This window comes from Marmota monax, unplaced genomic scaffold (assembly GCF_021218885.2).
Source record: "Marmota monax isolate L192 unplaced genomic scaffold, Marmota_monax_Labrador192_F-V1.1 WCK01_AAM20220418_F8-fsc00036, whole genome shotgun sequence".
Lineage (NCBI taxonomy): Eukaryota > Metazoa > Chordata > Mammalia > Rodentia > Sciuridae > Marmota > Marmota monax.
The window spans coordinates 15981620-16008433 of NW_026694491.1; the positions used below are offsets into that span (position 1 = coordinate 15981620).

Here is a 26814-nt window from a genome sequence, read left to right on the forward strand (position 1 = left end):
GATTTATACAAATAAGATGCACACTGAATTTTACAGATAAATCTGTTTACTGCCTATTCTTGTAATTCACAGGAAAAAAAAACTAGGTTCTGCCAATTTATTAACAGAAGAAATAAAATGTCAGATGTTGACAAACCCAGTTACTTAGTCTTCAAAACATAAAATAAGATGGGTACAGGAGTGCCTTCCTATCATCCCATCTACTTGGGAGGCAGAGGCAGGAGGACAGTAAATTTGATGCCAGCCTGAGCAACTTGGTAAGACTCTGTCTCAAAAAAATTTTTTAAAGGGCAGGGGGATACAGGGTGTCCTAGATTCAAACTGCAGCACCAATGAAAACAAAATAGAATGTTTTATGATCATACCATCATGTATCATTAGATACTTCTTCAAAGACAGTAGAATATAAGATCAAAGAACCTTATACATGTGGAGCTGGAATCTTGTGACCATATTTGAAAGGTATTGAAGAAATGCTACAGGAAAATGCCAAATCAATTACAGATGCACACATGGCATAATTATGATTTGACAAGAGTAGTAAATGGTTGTAGGTCCTACGTGTAATATGGAGTAATGTTCTCTTAAAACTGATGTGTCTTAAGCTTTTGTGACAAGATGACAGAGGTGAGTCATGAATAAAGATGAGAAAACCAAAATTAACTTAGTCAATTAGAAAACCACATTGATGTTTTAAAAGAAAAGGCTAACTAGCCATACCTATAAAGTTGAATTTGTACTTTGGTCAAGCCAAATAAAAACCATAAATACATACCCCAAGCAACCATATAAATTATGGGAATAACTGAAGATAACATCTCTCTGTAGAGCAGGACACATTTTTCTAATTTTTAAAGGAAAAATAATTAGAAACACTGCTATTTTTAATGGAAGTTTTAAAGAAAGTAAAAACCCTTGACCTAAGGCTCCATTGCACCCATGACATGTTACAATGTGCTGCTGCATTTTATATTCTCATAAATGTTAAAGTTCAATTTCAATACGTCAAGAAAAGTTCTTTAGTCTGGTATGAAACAGTAAAAATTCACTCACTAGGGTATTTAATGAAGGTTCCCTCCACCAAATTACAGAATCACTTTGGTTCAAATTCATTTGGAAATTTGAACCAGAATTCATTAGGTCATGCCCTGGAAGGTTTTTCTCCAGAGGAAAATACAAGGCACGGAGGTAGGAAATTAGAGTAACTTAATACTACAAAGAAGTCAGTTACTTTGAAGCAAGATCAACCAATAGATACCGAGCATAGAAAGTAAAGCTACTATTAATATTCATCTTTATGGGCATTCAATTAATAAGGCAGATAAAGATCAAAAGAGAAACTGGAGAATCCATTAGATGAAATGTCTTTAAAATAATAATTCAAATTTCAAAAAGGTCTTCCCCCCCAAAAAAGGACTATTAGTTTTTAAAGTCATCAAATTCTTTAGTGGTTTAATGTCTGAAAAAAACATTTACTTTGGAAGACCTAATTTCCTAAACTAGAAGTAGGATTAATTATATTCTAATCAAACAGAAAAATAAGTAGATTCATTATATATGTCATCTGACCATGAAAATTAATTTTCACTCTAGGACTTTGCTTCTATTATTAAATAGTCTTTATTGACTACTAATCAGAAGGCATTTATGATGCACATAGGAAACAGTAGGGAAATCATGTCAGCTCTTCCCACAGAATGTTCATTTATGTCCTTGTTTCAGACAAAAGAAAAAACTCATGAGGCATACATGAAGACCTGTCCAATGTCAAGTTTGCACTATATGCTCTCCTTTGTATTCCCCTCTGCAAGAATCACTAGGAGTACTTAATAAACCTTAATTTTATTGATGTCTATAACATCAACAGATTTTTGAAAAATCTAGGTAAATTAGCAGTATTCTGCCAGATGCTTGGGGGATTCTACTAATATTGTCAAGCTCCTCAACCATGACATTATTAGGAGGCAACTAAAGGATTCAGGTTTTCAGGTTATTAGGATATGGCTGTTTAAAACAGCTGATAAGCAGGGTAAAATGGTGAATACCTGTAATCACAGTGACTCTGGAGGAAGAGGCAGGAGGATTGCAACTTTGAGGCCACCCTGGGCAAATAATCAAGTCCCTGTCTCAAAATAAAAAACAAAAAGTAGCCAGGCATGGTGGCTCATGGCTGTCTGTAATCCTAGCCTTTCAAGAAACTGAGGCACAAGGATCACAAGTTCAAGGCTTGGAAATGTGGCTCAGTGGTTAAGTACCTGGGGTTCAATCCCCGATGCCTACTACCAAAAAAAAAAAAAAAGCTGATAATGTATTCTTTTCTTACATTTTCATCCTTTTTTCCTTCACTATTTCTTTTTTGGGACAGAAAATTTATTAAATTCTCAAATTTAGTAAATTCTCCAGGAATTTACTATTTCATTTGCTAATTACAGCATCACTGTGAAAGCAACTGCTATTATTAATTACATTTTAAAGATAAAAAAAAAGCCAAAACACTGCAAGATACCTCCCATTTTAGTAGATTGAATAGTTAGATATGGAGGGGAGCCATAAACCTCACTCACGTGCAAGTGGAAGACTCAGGAAGTGGGGTAAAAGAGAAACAGTTGGTTCTGTCAGGAGATCTCCCCAGGTTGGATGTAGACAACCTTGTGCTTTGGCCATAGGACAAAGCCAAGAATTGAGATTGTGGAAAAGATAATTAATTTACTCACATCAAGAAACTATCCTGGGGGCTGGGTTTGTAGCTCAGTGGTAGAGTGCTCGCCTGGTATGTGAAAGGTACTGGGTTTGATCCTGAGCACTCCATAAAAATAAAGGTATTGTGTCCATCTTGTCCATCTACAACTAAATATATATATATATATATACACACACACACACACACACACAATTATTTATTTATTTATTTATTTTAAGGAAAAGAAACTACCCTGGGTCCAGACAGGAAACTTCTCTCATTTTAAATGTTATCTTAGGAGTCAACATTGAGTTATCTCATATATAGAGAATAAAGATCTAATCACTAATCCAGTAATAGACACCAACTAGAGATTCAGAGAGGGGCTCTTTTTCTCACCACCAACTTATACCCATCTTATATGTTAGGCCCTCCCAACTTCATATTACCTGTACCTCTCAGGGCCAAAAAAGCAAAGAGGCAGGGCTGGGGTTGTGGCTCAGTGGTAGAGCACCTGCCTAGCATGTGTGAGGCCCTGGGTTTGATCCTCAGCACCACATAAGAATAAATAAAGTTATGTCCATCTACAACTAAAAAAATATTTTAAAAAAAGCAAAGAGGCAGAAAAAAAAAAAAAAAAAAAACCCTAGATGGTATTTGTGAATCAGATTATGAAACAGACCTTGAATTCCCAAGGAATAATTGGACTGAGCTGATTCTATTTTTCTGCCATCCATTAAAATTCAGGTGCAGATCAGAAACATATATACAATAACAGAAATCACAAGCTTTATTTATCATTTGCATATCATAGAATTCCACTTTTGTATAGAAGACTATAAAACTTACGTCTGTTATATATGTATTTATCTCATATATTTCATATGCCTAATTTCTCTCTCTGGTGCTGTTTGGTAAGAGAGAAGTATATTTTGGAACACAGGTTTATGACCCATTAGATGTATAAAAGAAATGTGGGAATAAATTGTTATGAAATAATAAGTTAATATACCCTATGGAATGCTTGAAGAGAATCTGATTAAAAGAATCATTCACAATTACCTACATTTTTATGTATTCTGTGAGAGTTGTAAAACTAAGTATTGCTAAATTTAAAATTGCTTCCTGGAAAATATTTTCAAAAACCTCTAGTGCCATTTAGAAGTAGTACTTTCTTTAACTATAACTAATAGTTGTGAAATATTAATTTTGAATTAAAATTACTTAATATGGACAATAGTCACTGGTTCATATAAAATATATTTTATTAAAAAATAGATGATAACTTTTAAGGATAACATGGGGTATTTTTTTTCAACTAGACAGATGTTTACTCTCATAATACAACCACAGAAGGTTGTATTGTATTGTATTGTAGCTGGGTTTTTCCTGAATTCCTACCAATCATTAACCTGATGTTTAGCTTTAAGTTACTTAAAGCTGCACTAATGCTAATTTCTAGTTAAGTTGTATAGTAGGGATAGAAGTAAAACTGAAATAGATGACATTAAAATGTATGAAAAATCTTAAAACAGCAAAACCAGAGTGACCCATGTAAAATGGACAGAAAAGGTCCTCACAGTGAAACTCCTACAATAAATTATGACCTTTAAGCCCTTCTTAGATGAAAACTTCTCTGTCAAGATACCAAAAATGGAGCTGGTGTTGTAGCTCAGTGGTAGAGCACTTGTCTAGCATGTGTAAAGTACTGGGTTTGACCCTCAGCGCCACATACAAATAAATAAACAAAATAAAGGTATTGTGTTCATCTACAATTTAAAAAAAAAGGTTCCAAAAATGCCTTTGAGACTCATAGGTATGCATTCTTATTTTAAAAGTAAAGGATAGCAAGTCAAAGAGGAAACAATGATTAAAAAAAAAAAAGATTGTGCTGATCATGTCATTCACCAAAGGTCCCTCTCAATCAGAAATTTTATGATGTCAAATGAGATTTTGATCCCATTCTTCCATGGCCTCAAACCTTTCAGGAACTGCTTAGGAACAGTTAAGCCTCTATTGAGAAAGACTACATACTGTTGAGTACTGGAAAAAATTAAAAGGGAGCAAATGTATGGATTTCAACTTCTATATTAGCATAGAGTAAATCATCACCTGTGTGCAAGGTGTAATTTGGTGGTGGAGAGGGAAGGAGTTGGGAAGAATGAAAATAGGCAGGATAAAACCTGCTCATGGTTGTGGTCTCAGAATCATCAGAAGCATCACCTGGAATTTGTTAGAAGTGCAAACTCCCAGGTACCACCCACACCTACTAAATCAGAATATTCATTTTACAATGATCTGCTCACACACGAATACTGGACAGACACTGGGTTGGAAGACACCCACCTTCAACCTGCTTTGCTTTAAAGACTTTACAGCTCATTACAATGTGGTTGAAATAAGACTCTCCTGACCAAGGTTGACAGTAAAATACAATTTATAATTGGAAAAGTCTAGTGACTTTTGAGTGGTTTTTGGTTATTTAAAAAATGTTAAAGGAGAGAGTATATGGCCTACAGGGCCTTGGAGACTCAGCTGTTCTTTCTTATCCTGGCGGATTGGTTCCAGAAGGACTGTACTCCTGAGCAGATATCTAAATCCATATTCAAGTCCCTTAAATAAATTGCTGTAGTATTTACAGATAATCTATGCACAACTTCCCTATATTTAAAACGTCTCCAAATTACTTCTAATATCTACCTCAACATAAATATTATGCAAGTAGGTGTCATATTGTATTGTTTAGAGGAAAGTGATCAAAACCAATCCACACATGCTCAACACAGTTTTCCAAAATATTTTTGACCCATGCATGGTTGAATCCATCGACGTAAAACCCAGGGATACTGAGGGCAGACTATATATGTCTCTCGAAGATGTTCAGATTAAAAGACACATATATACATGTGAGCTCTCTGAAAAAGCAATCAATCCAGTTCTTTTTCTTTCTCACTTAAGAACTTAAATTTTAAGGCTAGGGATGTAACTCAGTGGTACAACACTTGCCTAGCACATGTAAGGAGGCCCTAGGTTGAATCTCCAGTACTGCCCCCTCCCCCAAACAAAAAGCATATGAATTTTATGTTACTTCCAGTAGAATTTATAAAGTTAGTATTTCTAAATTCAATGTTTATAGAATAAACAATTTAAAATACTATGTTAATTGAGTATAGAAGTTAAAAGATAATGATTCTTTCTCATATATTTAGTCTGCTCTCTAGAAATTTGTGAAGCAATTGGAACCAGTAGGTGGGGTACAGTTTGGCTTTTCTTGCTACCTTGTTAGCATGTATAAGTAAGGTGAGAGCTTGTACCCTTACACCTAGAAATGAAAAAAGTGCACACTTTCCTCACCACTCAAGTGTGACCCCTCTCAGTCACTGTACCAGGATGTTAGTCCTAAAAATTTAATATTCCTTTGAAAATACAAACTTGAAGTTGTCTCCCCGAGGACTATGAATCTAATTTCTAAAATTTATCATGTGAAAATAATTTAATAATACTAGAGAGGTGTGACTATTTAGGATTTACACATCTGAAAACCTGGTGTTCTTTATAAACCTCTTGTCCTTTAATAAATTCAAGAATCATAGTGTCCAGGTGACCACTCATTTATAATGATAGAAGGAACCAATGTGACACCATGAAAACACATTATCATCCTTGGCCAGAAGACACTAGCTTTACCAACTTCTAAGTCTCACGTTTACCAACTCTGAGGAGGACTGACTCTGAACCTCGGTATCCTCATCTATGAAATAGGGATATTAGTAGTTACCCGACAGATAAGTAAGCAGAACTAAGAGGGTGACAGACTAAATGCAAAATACAGTGGCAGGGAGACAGAAAATAGTTGAATAAATAACTCTTCTACGAAAGACTATGAAAAGTGAATTCGGTACAATTTGTTTTTCTGTGCCTGTTCTTCTCAGGCATCAAATATATTCAAGCCCTCGCTCCAGCTTTGAGTTTAAAAAAAAGAAAAAAAAAACCTGAACAAATCTGTTCCTACAAAATGCTTTAACAGAATAGTTGATTCAACCGTTTATTCTCACAACTGTAGAGAAATAACTTCACTGATTTTTAGAATTTGAATTCCTTGGATAATTTCCTTTGATAATTTTATTTGATGATAACCAAACTGACTTAAAAAAAAAGTCTCAGTGGAAGCACGGAGTACTTTTTCCATTCTACTTAAAGTACTGAAAGTACCACCATGTACTGTTAATACTCATTATATGAAACTACCCAACATCTGTAATCACCTCCCTGCAAATACAGTTGATTAATTAGCAGCAAGTGGATGCCACCTTCCCAAGCGAGGCAGAAGCCCCAAGTCCCTTCATTGTCCAACTTTCTTCCAGCACATGACTCAAGTTCCAAAACTCAGATGCAATCTCCAGAGAATGGGATTCAGAAGTCTGCTTATGGGAGGCCACTGTGCCCCGGACAATCGCCTTTTAACATGTGTGGCACTTGCTCTGTTTGGTTCCTCATGGGTGATGGTGGCACAGCTCTGGGACTGCAAAAGCTGCTGAGGCCTGGGGAAAGCTGGGTGGCTGGGGATTGCTCCTGGTTATGTCCAGTAGAGCTCCCAAGCCCCCAAAGAGAATCTGCGGGCCACACGGTACTCCTCAATCTACCCTGCTTCTGCTTAATCTGACCAGACTGGATTATTTACTTTGCATCTAAAAATCTGTGACCACTAGAAGACGGGCAGTTTAGGAATGGATCTATTTTCATCAATTTTGCTTTCAAATGGTAATTGAAAGCTTTCATCCTGCCTTAGAATAATTTCCCTGTTTAATGATAACTGCTTATTTGATCCATTCCCTCCTTCAGAAATTTCTTTTATTAACACTTATATGTGACAAATAAAATTATATATATATATATATATGCTATATGCAATATTTAATACATATATACATAAATATAGTTATATATCACATACTAAGTAGATACTATATATTTATATAAAACTATACATGCTATATGATTTATATATAAACACATGAGTGTATACATACTATATATGATTGTACATATATGTATGTATATATACTTAAGTGTAATTACATATAGTTACAAGAGTGAGTTTTCTATTTTCCAGTCTTTGAATCTGTCAGTCATCATTTTCACATTTTTATGATTTTCCATTGAGTGTTGGGGAAACATGGACACCTTCTATTTATCAGTCTAAGAATTGTACATTGCTTCTGTCGCAGATATAATTTCAAATATCCTATTACTCTTTAGTTAACTTTTCCAATGTTATAAAGTCCCACTTTCCAACTACTTATTTTACTTTCAGATATATTTTGTGTCAGGGTAAGTTAAGCTCTACTGTGGTAATAAGCACATTATAATCTCACTTAAGACCAAAAATGTTTATTTCTCACTCATTCAACCTATGCAGGTAAGAAGGTAGGCTTGGGTCCCTTAGATTACTTCTGTTACTTTTGGTTATTTGACTCCTCTAGTTTCTAGTCTTCGAGTAGGAAAAAGGGAAGAGTGCTCACTCTTGTACCTTTGGCTCATCTGTGACATACATCACATTCACACACATGCCATCCTAAGGAAGGCCTGTGCAGGTCTACAACTTCAGAGAACTCGGGGAGACGACAATCCTATTGTTCTGGGACAAATTTTTGGTGACCAGCATTACTACTACTTCCATAGCTCCTAGAGTTCTTGTGAATCGCCTTGAAACAGGAACTAGGCATGTTCTAAAAGGCCCTTCAGTTTTTATAGTCAGTGTGCTTCACTAAGCAGCCTAACTCTGATACCTCCGAGTTGTCATCCTTACCTGAAATGCCTAATTCAAATCATATAACTTAAAGCTTATTCTACAGAGAAAGCTCTTCGGGTATTACTGCGAGTTACAATGGTTCTGTCAGAAACTTCTCAAATATCAAAACTTTTGAAGGTCCCAATCAGATAAAGATATGCCCCTGGAGGGCAAGCCTCAGGCCCTCATTTCTTTCCATCAGTCATATCCAGAGGCAGTCACTTAAAAAAAAAAAAATTAGAATGAACAAATTTTTCTCCTCCCTTGTTAATAGATTTTTTTTTTATTATTTCAATAAGAAGCAGCCAAAAAAGGGAAGTTAAATCAGTATGGTGGAACCATATCTTGCACTATAAGCTGTCTCTAAATTACTGATTTGGAACATCAGACAAACCATTGATCCAGCTAACCAAATCCAAAAGGGGGGGACTTTACCCTTTTCTTCACATACAACTGGTTATTAAACCTTGCCAATTTTGTCTTCTAAAAATCTCTCAAAAGATCTGAGCTCTCAAGGGAAGAATGACTATCAAAATCAATTTAGGACTTTGGCAGTTGCAGGGGAAACTATATGTAACATACATAACAAAATTTTGATAGCCAACCATTTTGATAAAACTACATTAAGAGATACAAAAACCTTTCTTATCCTTTCAGCAAACAAAGTGCTGAACTTTCTTTACTGATAAGAGATGGGTGTTCAGCTTGCATAGTAAACACTGAAGAAATATTTGAATTTGATGGAGCTGAAAAGTAGAAAAGCTACATAAAATTAGTCATGGGGACTGCCACCAAACTGTGTAGGATATCATTGTCAGGCTGCTACGGTAACGTGTGCAGTCAATATAGGAGGGCGTTGAGTGACTGAAACTTAATGAGGAATGCAGACTGCAGAAAGCTGGAAAGAAGGTCCTGAAAAATAGATCCTAAAGATTTCCATGTCTCCAACACGTAACAAAAACTTTCCACTGTTTTCTAAAACTGTGGTAAGTCAGAAAAAATTATGAATGATGGATGTAACAAGGACATTTTTTGTAATATTCTTATAATGGGTTTCCATTGGTAGACCTTGAATTCCAGATACTGATTTAATATGTACAAAAATAATCTGTTGATGAAAATACTTATAATAAGTAAGATGAATTAGTCTACAGAAACTTGTGCTTTCCCATCCTTACAAATGGTTTATTGTGAGTAAAAGCATACTGTTTTATTCATGAAGAACAAAAAGTCCTCTTCCCTGCCATATCACCTAACCTTGTCATAAGAATGACAGTATTTTGTAAAAATTATCCTTGCATTGAAAGTTCTTGCAGATTGACTATAATTCATTTTATAAAGATACTAATGATCAACTGAATTTTGACTTTTCTGTATAGGTGTCAACTTTTTGGGGGGTCATCATCAAAACAAGTGCCTTAGCAATGCTAAATACTAACAGCAGAGTGAAGGCATCCAACTGCAACCTCATTGTGTACCTCCAACTCCCAGCTAGGCTTTAAAATCCTTATTTAAACTAACAAAAAGCTAAGCAAGAGGCCCTGAAGATACAGTCTAATAATATTCTCAAATGATAAACACAGTCAACAAAATTTGCTTTAAATATTGGTTCCTGGGGTACAAGGGAAAGGGGTAGAATGTGATTAGAAAATAACATGAGGGATATCTGTGACAATGGAACTATACTGTATTCTGACTGTGATGATGGACACACAAACCTGCACATATGAAGAAATTGTGGAGAGCTAAACACACACCTGTACAAGTAAATCTTGGAGAAACCCAATAGAGTCAGGGACTGAATAAATATCAATATGCTTGTTGAGATAATATGCTGTAGTTTCGTAAGATATTATCAATGATGAAGCTGGATAAATGGTACAGGAGATTTCTCTATATTATGTGGGACACCATCTATGAGAAGTGTGTGGACTGAGCAACATTGGCGCCATTAGGCAGGGAAGCCTGTTCTTGGGAACTCCCAGGCGGAATCCACAGATTGGAGAATGCCCAATTCACCTTGGCGCCCTGTTCTGAGTCATAGCTCACATTCAAGCACAGCCTTAGAGAAGGGAATGACCCGCTAAGAGCCAAATAGCCTGCTTACCCCTACCCATATCCTGGTTTTCCTGAAGAAGCAAGCACCCAGGCAAGACCCCTCCCACATTGAAATCTTATACCTACCCATCCCTTTTGATCTGTATCACCATAATGCATGGGCTCCATTTTTGTTAGAAGCCTTACCCCTCTTAACCGATTGGCTTAACCGGTCACTGCCTCTGCTCTTTAAAAAACATTTCTGGTCTTTTGCGTTTATTTCATGGTACTACTTTCATAGCTTTATTTAGCAGACCGACCCATCCCTCCAAGGGATACCCATACTCTTGCCCACATAAGATGTGAGCTAGAGTATTATATCTTACAACTACATGTTATTGTGTAATGATCTCAATGTAAATGTTTTAAAAATAGTTCCTCTACTTTTTCCAAAAGCCATTTATGTATGTATGCTGGGAATTAAACTCGGGGTTTTGTGCATGCTAAGCACATGTTCTACTGCTGAGCTACTCCTCAGATCAAAAGTCCTCATTTAAAAATCACCCAAATGTGAACCAACTTCTCTGCTATCTTTCTTACCTTGTAAGAATGATCTACATAATTACAAATCCATCAGTAGAAGATAAGCACAAACACCATAGCATGAGTGTCACTTAATGAAGCACTTGGTGGTGGGGGGGAATTTAATGGAATGAAATTCAATAAGAATATGGGTAAAGGAGTACACATATTGCTAACAGAGCAAATACTGCTTTTAAAAAACTATATAAATCATTTGAGTTTTGTTAAAGCATCCTCCTTTAACCTAAAACACTACTTATGGATGCACTGTCTCTCTTTATATTCACAACAAAAATAGTTTATGTGCCTTTTTATTTTTTCACTATTGCAATTAGCTTCTGTAATAACCCTCTGAAAATAGAAACAGTAATGGTCTAGAAAATGTATTGTTTCACAGCACAGCAATAGTACTGATTACAGGGCCATTTTAAGTATTTCATAGGTCATATGCATATTTGTATTTGATAATCCTTCCAACTATCAAACACATTAAAATGCATCCACATGCCATATTCAATAGTAATTAATACAAATACACAAATATGCAGATGCAATTGATTAATTGACATATGTTTTGTTGTGGAGACATTTAATTAGACAATTATTCAATTCAATTTTGCAGTTTATCTTTTGTATTTTCTGACCAGTAATTTTGGAGGGAAGGGAAAGCAAGTTGGGGAGGGAGTCCTCAATGATTTTCAGAACACTGAGAGCTCATATGCCATGCGCATTGATCACTAGACTATAATGAAAAAAAAAGTAGTTCTACTTTTCTCATGGATCTGCAGCCTGATTGACATTTACAATATAGAATGCATAGTATGATATGAAAAAATAGTATAATTATTTTATTAAAAGCAGGGCATTGGTCTTTTAAGGTTTAGTAGCAAAATCTGACCTGAGCATGTGGGCAGCATTGAAGACAACATCAAACTCTGTACTATCCAGCTCAGCTGCTTTTTTTGCCATTTCTGCTGCTTCTACGAGGCGAGCTTCTTCCAGAAGAAATTGACCTACAAAGTACAAGAAAGTGAGCTTCAACTCAGAAAATGGTAATTGCAGAAAATGATAAAGCTGCATTTAGAAAAGAATAAGTGCAGTGGTAAAGGTGATTTGAAGCTAAGATGTAGTGTCACGCTCATTATTTAGTCATATTTTATGTGCCTTTCCTTTAATGGCAGAACATTGCAAGAATTTCCTTTTCTTGAAATTCTGTTTCTTAAATGTTCTGTAGACTACTCGTATAATGAAAATGAACATATTTAAAGGTATATTGCAAATGTGAGTTGATTTTAATAGTACTTTAGAATAGCTTCTGTCTCTGGCGCACATGCACAAGCAGGTCTATCCATACTGATATATTTATTTCTTACATTTCAGTTATTGAAAGAACATAGGCAGGCATGATAATGTCTCACTCTGAATTAGACTTAGTAACAGAAGTGGAAAAAATATTCCCAAGCTCAAATTTTTTTGAGACTACTTTCAGGTCAGCCTTGCAAGGTTAGAATTATTGCAGACAGAGCCACACAACTCCTTAAAATTGCACCTCAAGAATTGCTATGTAATGCTATCCTGAAAACATATTGCAAAGGAAAAGGACAAAGTTGGGTCCAATTTTAAGGCTGTAAATATGTTTATAGAAACAGTAGATTGCATTGCTTTTATACCTAGGGATTTACTAAGAGCAAAACTAATGATGTTAAGCTTCATCTGATACGGATATTAAAATAAAAAACAAAATAAGGGAAAAAGGGTATGTTGAAATCATCTATAATACTGCCAGGCTTATGGAGTTGTGGTCTAATTATCATCTCTTGTTGTGTGGGATTCCCTTTTTGTTTAAAGTTCAGGGCATTAAAACTAGGAAAAAAAATGTTATATAAAAAATGAGTTGCAAATCATGAGCTGCATATAGAAACACAAAAACTATAAAAATGGTAAGTACTGATGGCTGTTGGAAGAGCCTGTTATTTACTGTTCATCTAGTAAATATCACAAATTGTCTTTTAACCCCAAAATATCTCCTCTTAAAGGGGGAAATATGTTTTTTAAGGATTTATAATAAGCAGTAGTCATGGCTTAATTTAAGTATTTTAAACTTTGATTAGTTAAAAGCTGGTGAGTAAAGATAAACCTGTGATTATAAAGCCTACTATTTTAAACTAAAAGACAGGACTGGGACTTGGATAAGGCTTAGCTATTTCTACAAAATATTTCACGTTACTTTCTTACATTCTGGGCCTTACTCATCTCCCAAAACAAACAAACAAACATAATTTTAGGGCCAGAAAATTATTAAGGAAACAGAGTTAGTTGCAAATAAACATTTATAAGTTTAAAAAACATGTTTTTTAAAATTTGGGTATGAAGTGTCCCCCAAAAGTTGATACTAATGCAGAAAATATTCAGACAAAATGATTGGATCATGAGAACTGGAACTTAATCGGTCCATCCTAGTTTGAATGGATAGAATGGTGGTTGGTAACTGTAGGCAGGTGGAGCATGGCTAGAGGAGGTGGTCAGAAGATGCCCCGGTTCATCTTCTCAGTGCTGCCCTGCCAACCCTGGCCTCCTTGATGCCATGAAGGGAGCAGCTTCTCTCTGCCATGTGTTCCCCCCATGATGTTGTGTCTTCCTTTGGGTCCAGAGCATTAGAGTCAGCCATCTATGGACTAAACCTCTGAAACTGTGATCCCCAAATGAATTTTCCTTCTTCTAAGTTGTTCTTGTTGGCTGTTTGTGTCACGGCAATGCAAAAGCTGACTAAAATAAAATTCTTGTATATGCTAATTTTATACATATGTAGATATAAGATGAAATTTAAAGTATATGCTTTTGTTCAAAAAAAGTGAAACAAAAATTAGACAATATGTGGTAACTAAAAAAAATACTATCTCCTCACGTATTTCTTAATCATTGACACATCTATAAACCCATCTTCTAGTTAGTTATTTTTGTTAGAGATTATTTTTTAAATTAAAACAGTATTAATTACTACTTGTATTCAAAAAACAATATTTAACTAAATAAATGCTTTGATAATTATTTCTGGGAATTTAAACAAAGAACAGTATAGGAAATTAATTATTCTTTTTTTTTCCAGGGAGCTATTAATGCTGAAATGTAACAAATTAATAATTAGGATAAAGCAACAGTTAATTGAATAATGAAGGTTATTTTCTTAAAATTCATTTCTCCAGACTGAAGGGGAAAAAGCAAATATATTAATTATGGTTAAAACAAAAAGAAAGAAAATATATAGATCTATTATGTTCACACAGAAAAAGAGAAGGACATTGACAGGTTGTCTATATGACGAAGATAATGGTAACTGGTAACACATGAGGTCAGTTATAGGCATGCTCAGGGCAAAGCCTTCCAAAAGCTTTGTCAATGCCAAGCATATCTTTAATGTTCAACAACAACAACAACAACAACAAAACATTAACTACTGTGTAAAATCAAATATGCTACTTCATCACAATAGCATTCTTTATGTTTAAGTAGCAATGCCATGTAATATGCACTTTGTAAACTGTTTGCCAAGTCTAGAAACTACCCTAAATATATAATGTATCATTGTAAATGCTTACAGTAAAAATTCTCATGTGAACATTTTAGAGTAGACTCTATCATATTACTTTTTAAACAAATACTATCACAGCATATTAGTTATGCATTTCCACAATTCTACCCCTCTTCTCAAGAGGCCGTATTATCTCAATAGTATAAGTGTATTATTAAGTGAAGTTTGTTATTTTTTAAACTGAATTTAAATGCCTGTACCAAGATTGAAAGTCAATTATTATTCTACCATGTCATACAACTACTGATTGTGTGTGTGTATCAGAAAAAGCCTGACCTTTCCAGGTTTTAACAATGACAGATCTTTAAAAGGATGCAGTCTAGAATTGTTGCAAAATAGAGTAGTAAACATTTCAAATATACAGAACCAAAACAAAAAGAGAAAGAAAAGATATACTAGCTTTCTTCCTAATAACAACCCAAAGAATCTCAATGTATTTGTTTTGTGGAATAACAAGGAACAATTTTGCCCTTACCCTTTCCGGGTAAGACACAAATCACTCCTCTGCCAACAGATTTTTGTATTATTACTTCCACCAGAAACCAACCTCCTTGAACTACTCATGCTTCCTGCCGTGTAGTCTACTGCTTCACATTCTTATTGGTCTGGAATATGTGGCTTCTCAGGTTTCTTGTTCTCTAACCCTAACCCTAAGCCTAACCTTTCTAATTGCCATTTCTGTTTCATCTTCCTATAATAAATAAGTATCTTTCATTTTTGGGCCCTAAATATTGTCTTTCCTGTGAAGCCTTCTTACACCAATTTCTAATAAGTTCACTATAGTATAATTTATCATCTAACCCAGAGCACTTAATAGAGGAATATTATTAATTATGCTTGAACAAGGGTATTAATCAGAATTGTCTGAGTATGACCACTCATTTAGAGCACAAGTAGCAAGTCAGGCCACTGGGAAGTGAACTGTTTGCAAAATAAGGTACTGAATCACTGCTAGCAGAAGACACAGGAACTCTTCAATGAAAAATTACTGTTGAATCCACTGACAGACAGATCCTACAGTATTGTGATAAGGAATATCTGCTGGAGCTCAAAGAGCGTGGGTACTACAAGTTGGAACAGGATTCTGAAGGAAAGAGAGAAAACAAGGAAGGCAGTCGTATCATAGAGTCAGTGCTCACTGGTGGATTTAGCTGGATTCATTTCATTTAGTGTCCATCAGAACCACTAAGACAGAGAGCAAGAGTCCATTTCCAGAATTTCAGAGGCAGTAGGTCTGGATAAAGCCTCAAATATGCTTTTTTTTTTTTTTGTACCAGGGATTGAACCCAGGGGCACTCAACCACTAAGCCACATCCCCAGCCCTATTTTGTATTTTTATTTAGAGACAGGGTCTCAGTGAATTGCTTAGCACCTCGATATTGCTGAGGCTGGCTTTAAAACTTGGGATTCTCATGTCTTAAACTCCAGAGCCGCTGGGATTTCAGGCCTGTGCCACTGTGCAAGGCTCAGATGCTAATGCTACTAGGCCATGTCTACACTTTGAGAATTAGTATCTTATAAACAAAACAAATTTTCCTCATACCCTGGACTCAGATTACACTTGGGATTAGCCACAAGTCCAATTTAAGTCTTCTGGTCATCAACTATACCTGGTATGTCCTTCCCTCTATTATATAGCACAATGGTTACACTCATGTGTAGGTAGGAAGATGCATATATCATGATGATGTATTCATTAAATACAAGTTTATTCTTTCAAAACTCTCAAGGAGAGTTAAGAGTTTTATCTTTCACATTCAATGATAAGATTTCTGAGAAACCATTTCTTATTCACATACAGGAGACAAGCACATCCTTTGTGTTTGGTAATTGAGTTGAATTGGAAATAAAAGAAAATTTTAACTAAAATATATTTTGTTCTCTGGTATTGTTGCTACCATGCTTTATTTCTTTGGTTTGCAGTTTGTCATACCAAGTTAATTATCATCATTTTATTTCATTTTCTCAAATCAAAAGGAAGAACAAAGGAAATGAAAAAACAAGTTGAGAACTTATAAAGAAAAAATCCTGTGAGTAGGGAACAACAGAAGATGATTCAAAAAGAGAAAGAATTCCCTAGAGATCCAGAGATAAAGAGTCTAAGTCACCCCATGGACTGAAGTTAGCAGAGGAAAAAGCAATGGATAGTTCAAGATTCAACTGTTTTTAACAGCTGAGTCATGCCTTCTCTGGACATTTCTTTCACTCAATGAATCATTACAAACTACTTATTAGTTTTTTTTAAATCAATATTTCAATGCAACAGGCCTGTGAAGATCAATCCTTCATTAATTCCTGGATGTGAAAAGCACTGCCTAGCTAGGCATGATAGCATATGCCTGTAATTCCAAAAACTTGGGACTGAGGCAGGAGGATTGCAAATTTAAGACCAGCCTCGTCAACTTAGTGAGATATAGTCTCAAAGTAAATTTTTTAAAAAAGTGGGCTGGGGATATAGCTCAGTGATAGAGCATCACTGGGTTCAATCCCTAGTACTGAGGGCCAGGGCTGGGGGTAAGGGGGGAAGGAAGCAGCTATGTCATGAGGTAAAAATCTGTGAAAATGTAAAGTGGACTAAATCATAAAATCAAATATTGCTTCATAAAATTTTTCCAATTATACTCCATAGATTAGTTGGGAGTGGTCATTTATTGCAAAAATATTAGGGAAAAATCACTCTTAAATGCAATGCAACTAAATTAAAGACCCAAAATAACAGGTGTCATGATGACACAATTTTCTTTAGGAAAAATCATTCCAATGCAGCTTTAAAAAAATGTTCAAAGGCAAATTAAGATCTTATTTAGAAAGGGACAATTAGAACACAGCATGTACACAAAAATAGTTCCCCTTGGATGAAGACTAATCATTGAAATATATCCAGAATCATCTGACCTCTACCTGTACCACTCTGTCTCAAACTATTATTTTACCTTGGATTACAGCAATATCCTCCTACATGATATATTCCCTGTACTTCTGCCCTGGACTCTATAGGGCATTCTCAAAGCAGCACTCAGAGCGATCTTATTAAAATGGAGGTCTAATTGCATCATGCTATCACTGTGAGATTTTTTTTTTTTTTTTAAATCAACATCCAAGAATCCTTACCCTGGCTTTACCCATCTTAACATAAAATACTAGGCCCTTCCCCACTTAACCTTTTTCTAACAAATCAGAAGAACAAAGATTTGCTCTAGTCTTTACTTTGCAATTTTCTTCACCTGGAATGCTCTTTCTCTAGTGGGTCACCCAATTAACTTCCTGGCACATTGTGAGGATTTAATAAATACATGTTTAAGAACATGACTGAATTGGTATTTATTTGGTAGATATTTGCTTCATCTTCAAATGAACAAGACAGCATACATTACTACATACTTTCCCATCCACTTCCTCATACCTTACAGTGATTTTTAGGTAGGGCTACAATAAATGCCCACAAGCCACAAGTGCTGGGCATTCACCATCTCCAAGAGTATGATTCACAGTGAAATTTTTTTTTTTTTTTAATATTTGTACTAGGGATTGAGCTAAGGGGTGCTTAGCCACTGAGCTACATCTCTAGCCCTTTTTATTTTTGATTTTGAGACAGAGTCTTGCTAAGTTGATTTGGGCCTCGCTAAACTGCTGAGGCTGGCTTTGAACTCTTGATCTTCCTAACTCAGCCTCCCAAGTTGCTTGGATTACAGGCATGGGCTATCATGCCTGGGCACAGTGAAGTTTTTATGATGGTTCCCTCTGGACTTAATATTATATGGCCCTGTTTTTAAACCTCTGATTTTCTCTTATAGATTCAATTATATCTTCAAAGGTATATTAAATTCAAGGCAGTTCAAACTATGTAATTTGGCTAACATCTATCATATTCCATTATATTATGGAATATATTCAATAATCTCAGAAGAGAAAGAAATAATTTGGGAGAAAGTAGTTTCCTCTATGGGTTAATATATCCAGGAAATTTACACTGTGCTTTCTATACATAAGATGGAGTGCAACTTGCAGGGGGTGAGGTGGGGATTTACAAAGATAGATTGGAACTCTTTAAAGAATATTGCATTTATCAGTGAATTAAACAGATTACAGTGAGAGTTAACATCAAAATACATATAAATCTGAAAGAGGAGGTTGCAAAATAGTATAGGCGAAATGCATAATTTTTTGGTGGAAGTGATTTTTTTGGTTTTGTTCAACTGACAATTTAAGTTGAATAAACAAAGAACAAAAGGGTCCAGTAAGGATATTGCTTGTATGTGCCAAGAAAATACAGATACATAGCTATCAGCCAGATCATGAAGAGGACATTACCAGCATTCCAGCAGCAACTATCTGTACCTGAGGACCATCTCAAGGACTCAGATGATTGGAACCGGAAAAAGGCCATGGTGGAGTCTTTGTGGCGACTGGTTTCTGTGACATAGTGGTATCAAGATGAGCAGAGACAGAAGGGCTGAGGAAGTCTGCCATGGGTGTTTTATGGGGGGAGGGAGAAACACATTATCTGGGGATAAAGCAGTGGTCAGGACTTAGAACTGCTGTCTGAAGGGGATGCTGCTGTGGAGAGGATGTGTGTTATTGTGCAGTTCCTGTGCCGGGGAGGATTAAAAATATGGAGGAAATTCTTCTCTTCTGTGCCTCTGCAGGAGACTGGCTGAGTGCTATTCTCTGAGCCCCCAGTCACCCTGGCATGTTAGCTATGCTCTCCCTCTTTATAACCAACCTCTCTCCCTTCCTCTTTGATTAGTTTTATTGCTTTGAGTGTTTGTGCTCTTGACAGCCTGAGTTAACAAAAGTGCCATTTTCCTGAGACAGGCCTAAGATGATAAATGTGCCATAGTCTCTGGCCAAGAAAACAGGTGGTCCAGGTGAACAAGGAAAAGACACCCAGGAGGTCAATCTGGACTGCTCATTGTGAGGTCAGGCGGCAGTGGATCTAAGTGAACAGGAGGCAAAGAATTTGTCCCAAATTGGACAGGTGGCAAGGAAGGTGTCTAGTGCAAAGGAGATTAGAGACTCAGCTGGCCAGGGCCCTGTGGGCACTGGAAAAAGAGGCTGAGAAGGTGAGCAGCACATTATTGAATTTACTTCCCCTGACTCTTTCTGAAAGAGTTAGGAGACGCCAGAAAACCATTCATATAATTATGGTGACTGTCCACAAGCGAGTTAGAATGGGACAAGGTGGAGAAGAGAGAAAGGTTGGCAGAGGAGAAAGAGGATAAGAAGTGAGGGGAGACACAAGAAGGGAAAATAGCACAATCCCATTAGTACGGATCAAGTCATAAGTAGACTCAACATGGATCAAGTGGGCTTCATAGAGGAAAGTCAGCCCAAACTGAGCTTCCACCTGCAGTCTTACCACCTAAACATGAAGGGAAAGAAGCCACTAATGAGAGGTATGACTTCATGAAGGACACAGAGTGAGCAGCCTCAATTAGTTATAGGACATTGGAAGGAATGAGAGGAGGGAGAACTCAAGAATTCAAACACAGGTGCTATAGTCACCAACAAAAAAAAGTATACCACTGAGACCGACTTGACAAGGGAATGGCCATGCAGTGGGGTGGCTCATAGAGCCCAGGGCTCATACCCCCTCCCTGGGAAGAGCTCCCAGCCTTCTTCTTGAGCTTCCATATCCTCTCACTGGGCTTTCCAGACTTGCCAACCAGGAACAGAGCACTTAATGGTAACAGACACAAACTTTGAGAACAAATGTTTGAATTAAGTAGCAGGAAGAAAAAAATACAAGAAAGAATCTCAAAAAGCATTCAGTCAGTAAACCAAAATAGCCAACACATACACATTGTGTGGGTGTATATCTGTGTCTTTTCCCATTTAATCATCATAAAACTAACTTCACTGATGCTACAGAGTTCTCCCAGAATAGCCACACTGAGATAGGCAGTTAAGGAGAAAACAACTAGGACTGACCCAGTTAAGTGAGTATAAACTTACATTAATGAAAACAATCTGTATTTACCTTATGCAGCTGTATGGGCTTAAATACAAATACCCTTTCATTTGTAATTTACTCATAATTCTCATTTTTCTTGCAATTATCCCCATCCTCTCTGGGCCTTCTGTCTGTATGTTGATGGATAAACATTCCCCTTTTTCTTAATTCTAGTTTTCTACTCAGTCTCCTCTTCCCTTAAATTCTTTCTATCCTTATTTTTACACCTAATCAAAATTTTTCCTTAACAATTTATATATATTATTTATAATTTTAAAATAACAAATGTCCATTCCTATGATTTGCTGAACATATTATATACTAGTGACTTCATAAAATTAAATAAATCCTCCAACTTTAGGCAGAGTGTCTCATATCTTAAGTAGATCAATCTTTATTTTTCAATTTTTTTCGTTGTTGACGTACTGTATTGTATTCACTTATTTATATTCAGTACTAAGAATCAAACCCAGTGCCTCACACATGGGAAGCAAGTGCTTTACCACTGAGCCATAACCCCAGCCCAAGTAGATCAATCTTTCATTATTTGCTTTTATGGGAATTATTTTCTAGTAGTTTATTGCTTATTGTCTTTTAATTATGTTTTTTGAAAACACATTATTAATCCTTTAATTTTTTCCTTCTTTTTTTAACTTAGAAAGTCTCTGCTCTATTTCTTTCCATTTTAAACATGGGAAAGTTTTAATTCTAAAACGCTTCAGAAAATATCTCACAGGCATGAAGAGTAAATCTTATTGATATGCAACATGTATTTTAATAGGGTGAGACATGAAATAGTTTGAAACAACATTTATGAAACTCCTAATCTGACTGTACTTCTGTGAACTGCCTATGCTGTAATTGGAGCAATAAAGGGACTGATATTTAAAAATACAGATTTTTTTCCATATCATTTAGCATAATTTTAGTCTCCATGTAATTTTGCAAAGAGTCACCCAAAATCATTTTCATTTTTAATCAAGGCAAGACTATAATTTTGTTCATTATTTAATTTTAAAAATTATTGCTTCTGAAGTGACTGAAAATAAAATGATACCACATGATCTCACTCCATATCCATCTTCTAATTTGTTTTAACTATGAATTAATCAATCACAGGCCTCTCTCTTATTCAAGTTATGGAGTATTTCAAACCTTCTCTTTTGGTGTTCATGGCTGAAAGGTTCAACCCAATTTTTTAACATTTACCCCAGAGCTTACTTTTTAAAATGAAATTGAAATGATACATAAACCACCGTAGAGAAAAACAGGCTATCTCATTAAAAAGTCCTAAACTTAAAAGTTGAACTTCTCAAATTGTTCCTCTACTAATTACTTAGGAATTTTTTTTCCTTTTGGTACTAGGGATTGAATTCACGGACACTTGACCACTGAGCCACATCCACAGCTCTATTTTATATTTTATTTAGAGATAGGGTCTCACTGAGTTGCTTTGCACCTTGCTTTGAACTTGTGACCCTCCTACCTCAGCCTCCAAAGGTGCTGGGATTACAGACCTGCACAACCATGCCTGGCCAGGAAATTTCTGATCCAGGAAATCACTTAAACATTCTGAACTTCTGTTTTATTAGTTAAATATAACTGGGATCCATTACAGCCTGATAGGTATTAAATCATAATCGAAAAAGATCAGAGGTAAAAAAGAAAAAAGAAAAAGAAACACTGGGTAGAAGGCAAAGTGTTTGATAAATAAGATGTTCTCAGGATTCTAAATTTGACCACAGAGCCAATTAATAAAAATCTGGATGATTACAGTTTTTTAAAATTCCATACTTTCTGTGGGCTCACAAGAAAGAATGATTTAATAACTAAGCCTCAGTTTTGGAAACGATTTGATGGTTGTTGAGATCAACCCTCTCACTGTTGGCAATGTCTGAATTTTTCTAATATCCTTATAAACACCACATTTGGAACTCTTCCGTGAGTAGTCTTTTCATAATCTGGCAGCTCTCCTAACTCAGATGCTCTTCCTTCTAAACAGCCACATCTAGCTGCCTTCTTGGCTCTTTCCTTGAAATATTTTCCAGATACATGCTGTCTTCTACCTTAAGCACCCTCTGAATTAATGCTCACGGCATCTCCATTTCCAAATTTTGGGGAACTGCTATTCATCATTCAAATATTTGGTCAATGTGAGCTCATTGGGTGAATTTTTCCTACATAAAACCCCACACATGGAGACCCCTAAATTATGCTGTTTCTCCTTTTTAAAAATAACTGTAATTAAATCATGAGTTTTATAATTTGTGCCTTCCATACCATTTTGCCAGCTCTATTGGAACTTGTCTTTTCCCTGCTGTGTTCCTGTATTTAGTATGGTGCTTGATAAATATGGAGCTGGAGACTTCAAAAAGTTTAAGACTCATGACTTTACAGCCAAACCCTTGGAAATAAAAAACAACAACAACAACAACAACAACAACAACAACAAAACATGCCCCAGAGAACACCAGTAGAGAAGACAATGAGGGTCCAAGATTTACTCTTAGTTAAAAGGCAGACGGGAGAAAAAGTTACTTATTAAGGTCCACACAAAAGAAGGCCAATAGCACCTTCCCCCCCCCCCCCCCCAATTACTGTGGATTGAACCCAGGGTATTCTAGGCAAGCACTCTATCACTGAACTATATCCCTTGGTCTTTCAAAGTTTTATACTTCTGTTTTAAAAATCTAATAAATTCCCAACTGCCTGGACATATTCATAGTGGGTACCTTTTACTAAGTATTTAAAAATTGTTTTAATCTACTTCACATTTACTACTATATACCTAAAGAAAAGATGTATAACATATTCTATATTATTAAATGTTGTTTTTCTTGGACCTTTTTAAAAGAGGACTTGTATTGATCTTGATTCTTTTGGGCAGAAGCTCTCTTTTGGAGAGTAGGGCAGCCATAGAGAATCCCTTGAATTATAGAGCCACATGAGACATCAAGACAGCAAATGCTCACACAGATTTATAAACTAAATTTCAGTAAGTCTTGACTAATGTCACATGGACATGGAATATACTGTAAGCTTGACAACATATGAATACAACATTATACTATGGTGTGAAAACTATTTTCTACACATTCCTTAAACTTTTTGACAAAATATTAGAAAAAAAAGAATATATATTAGAGACAACCTGAAATCTGAATACTAGAAAACATTTTGAGAGCCCAGATTAAGCTTTTAAATTTGAAGACAAGGAAATCTAAATTCCAGAGACTCCATTTTTCTTCCAGAGACTATATATAGGTAACAAACTCTTGGAACCAATCAGCAAGTCTACCTGAAGGGAAAAGGCAGGGAAGGTTACTCTGAGATGTAGTTCCTTTCCCCAGATGCAAAACCCGTGGATTCAAAGCACAAGTAACTGATAGCATTTTAAAATATCATCTTCTAATCACTATTGCAACCAATATAAATTCCTATAATTCCCTCTGTTTAGTCCCAACCGTATGGTATTTTCCAAGTCACTTGTATCATTAACAAGCAAACTAAAAGCACATAATCACCCAAGAGAGTAAATTTCCCATAAAACAAAATTTGCTCACTCTGGCATTTTCATTGGCATTTGCAAAAGCATTTTAAAAAGACTCAAAACGCATATATTTAATTTAAACATTTATTTTTAAACCAAGGAAGTGTTTTTATTCAATCTGTGGGTATAAACACCCTAAGAATATATATAGGCAGTAAGTTGGCAATGAACTGATATAAGAATCATAGTACATAATTTCTTGGGCATGGAATAATAAAAAAATTCAAATGGAGCATTCTTTCAGTGAATTTTGTATTCCAGATCCAGTTCTAGAATGGAGACTATTCCTAACTGAGCTCAATAAATATTTATTGCACATTACTGTGAGTATGGCAATATGCTAGATATTGATGATACAAAAATGGAAAACAGGTCCTCCCTAGTCTCAATTTAGAATCTTCTAAAGGAGGTAAATGTGTAACTTCAATATAAATACTTACTGTTATGCAACTGTTCCAAAGTGGAAGCCACCATTATCTCTTACCTAAAACACAAAATAGCTCTCTAAAGAGTTTTCCTTCCTTTATTCTTTCTATAACCCTCTCTTCTCCTTGTGATCTTTTCTATTACTCTTAATATAAAATTCCTTAGTTTGGTCCACATGTATGGGCTTTACCTCTGCTCTCTCTACAGCCTTATCTACTCTCACCTTCCCCTATGATTCAATATGTTCTAGTCACACGAAACTTCTTTCTCTGCTGTGAACATAGGTTGTTCTTGTTTGAACAGTGAACTTTCTATTTTTCTAAGTCTGGCTCTTGAAGTAGATGCCTGAAGTTCTGAGATCTCAAATACTACACACTCATAGCCATTTGCCTTGACATCTTGTCTCAACAAGTACTCCATTTTCTACCTGTCACATTCTAAAGATGCCATTGTCCTGTTTGGTTACTGTATAGCACTACTTACTACTTACTTTCTGAAAATAGAGGCTTGCACCTAATAGACACATCTTACACATATCAAAATAAAGACCTTTCCCTAAGAATTTTAAGTGAAGTCATCACACAAGAATTTGATATTCTAAAACTGCACACAAGAACCTACTGATTGAAATGTCTGCTATTTGCCTGCCTCTCTACCGGTATTGTGAAAACAAACCGATTTTATGTTATAGAATAAAAAGCAATGAAACGGGATCCAAAATTTATTCACTTACAACTAATTTGGTTAAGTCATCTTCATTTCCCTAGATTTTAGTCTACTTGTGTGTACATAGAGGAATTAATTTTTAAAAACTGTTATGATTCTGAAATTTAATTATTTGAAATGAATTTTCTAAAATGAGAATAATTCTTTAAAATGTACATTTTTTTTTATAACCCAAGCATAGTAAGCAAGGGCTATTAAGCACTCAGTTATGAGCTTACTGTCCAATTGTAGATTCTTTACTGTAACCAATCCTCCCTTTGAAACCATGTTTCTCTACATATCTGATTACAAAGTAGAAAAAAATGCTGAAAGTTGTAAACTTTCATAAAATTCATAAAATTGCATTCCATACATTTATACTGAATTATACATTTTTATCTGAGAAAATATACTAGTAATGTGTATATGCATCCAAATTTAAAACATTGTGAAGCACTAAGAACAATTTTCATATCTGCATTTAAAGACATGTTATCACTATCTTATAAATAATACGTTGAAAAGAGTTTTACACTTTCTGACAAAATAAATTTTAAAAAAGTTCTCATGAGAAAAATATTACCTCCCACCAAACTACAAAAAGAAATTTCAAGAACACAATATAGTATAAAAATTAGAGGAAGTAGGTAAGGATGGACAAGCCAACTATTAAAATTGATAATTTTAAAATTGATAACAATTGCAATTCAAATGCATCAATGATGAAGTTTCAAGAAATTTACTGTGAAATTACCTACATATTACATAACAATGTTTTCATAGAAAGCTTAGAGGATGCAGTAAGTGGAATTAATTTGAAGCCAAGGAAATTAGGCAAAAAGATGGGGGGGTGGGTAATCCTATTTTCTAAAATGTAACAGCAAGAGGTCTTTTAGCACTGACAGAAAATAATCATGGAGCTACCACAAACAGTAACCATGAGAAAATCCTAAATTAAAATATTTCATACGCAAAAACCTGTGAAAATAAAAATAAATTCTGTAGCAAACTTAAATTACTCGACTGCTATCTTAACACAGCAATAAAATTGTATTGTGAAACAAAATCAGGAGTGTTTATATAATTCATTACATGGAATTACATCCTACATTATGTTAGGAAGATAAAGCATCACAACCCTAACTTTATAGACGTATACACACAATAATCTAAGTTTAAAAATGCTCTTGTGGTTGGTTAAGTGTTTCCTCCATTTTATTATTTTCATTCTTCTGCACATGCAGCCTGCCACTGATTTATTTTTACTAGCTGGAAACTGGGAGAAGGAATTAAATATTATACAAGCATATTAGTTTTATTTCCTTAAGATTTGATTTCCGTCCACTTTTAAGTTTACTGCTTGATAATAACTAAGACATCAAAGCCAATAGCGATAAAAGAAAAACTTTTTTTTTTTCCAAGAGATCAGCAAAAGTAAATGTTTTTTTGGCTCCTTGAAAGCCATTCCAGATCTGGTAGAAATAACCACATCTTACCCAAT

The 26814-nt window shown here is 35.3% G+C and overlaps 1 protein-coding gene across 1 annotated transcript in view; it reads right to left on the reverse strand.

The window, feature by feature from the left end:
- Window positions 1-26814, reverse strand: part of Tmtc2 (transmembrane O-mannosyltransferase targeting cadherins 2) — a 227531-nt gene that overhangs the window by 51613 nt on the left and 149104 nt on the right. Inside the window, exon 9 of the mRNA XM_058571325.1 lies at window positions 11989-12103. Within this exon, the coding sequence (XP_058427308.1) occupies window positions 11989-12103 (115 nt within the window). The remainder of the gene's footprint in view (window positions 1-11988; window positions 12104-26814) is intronic.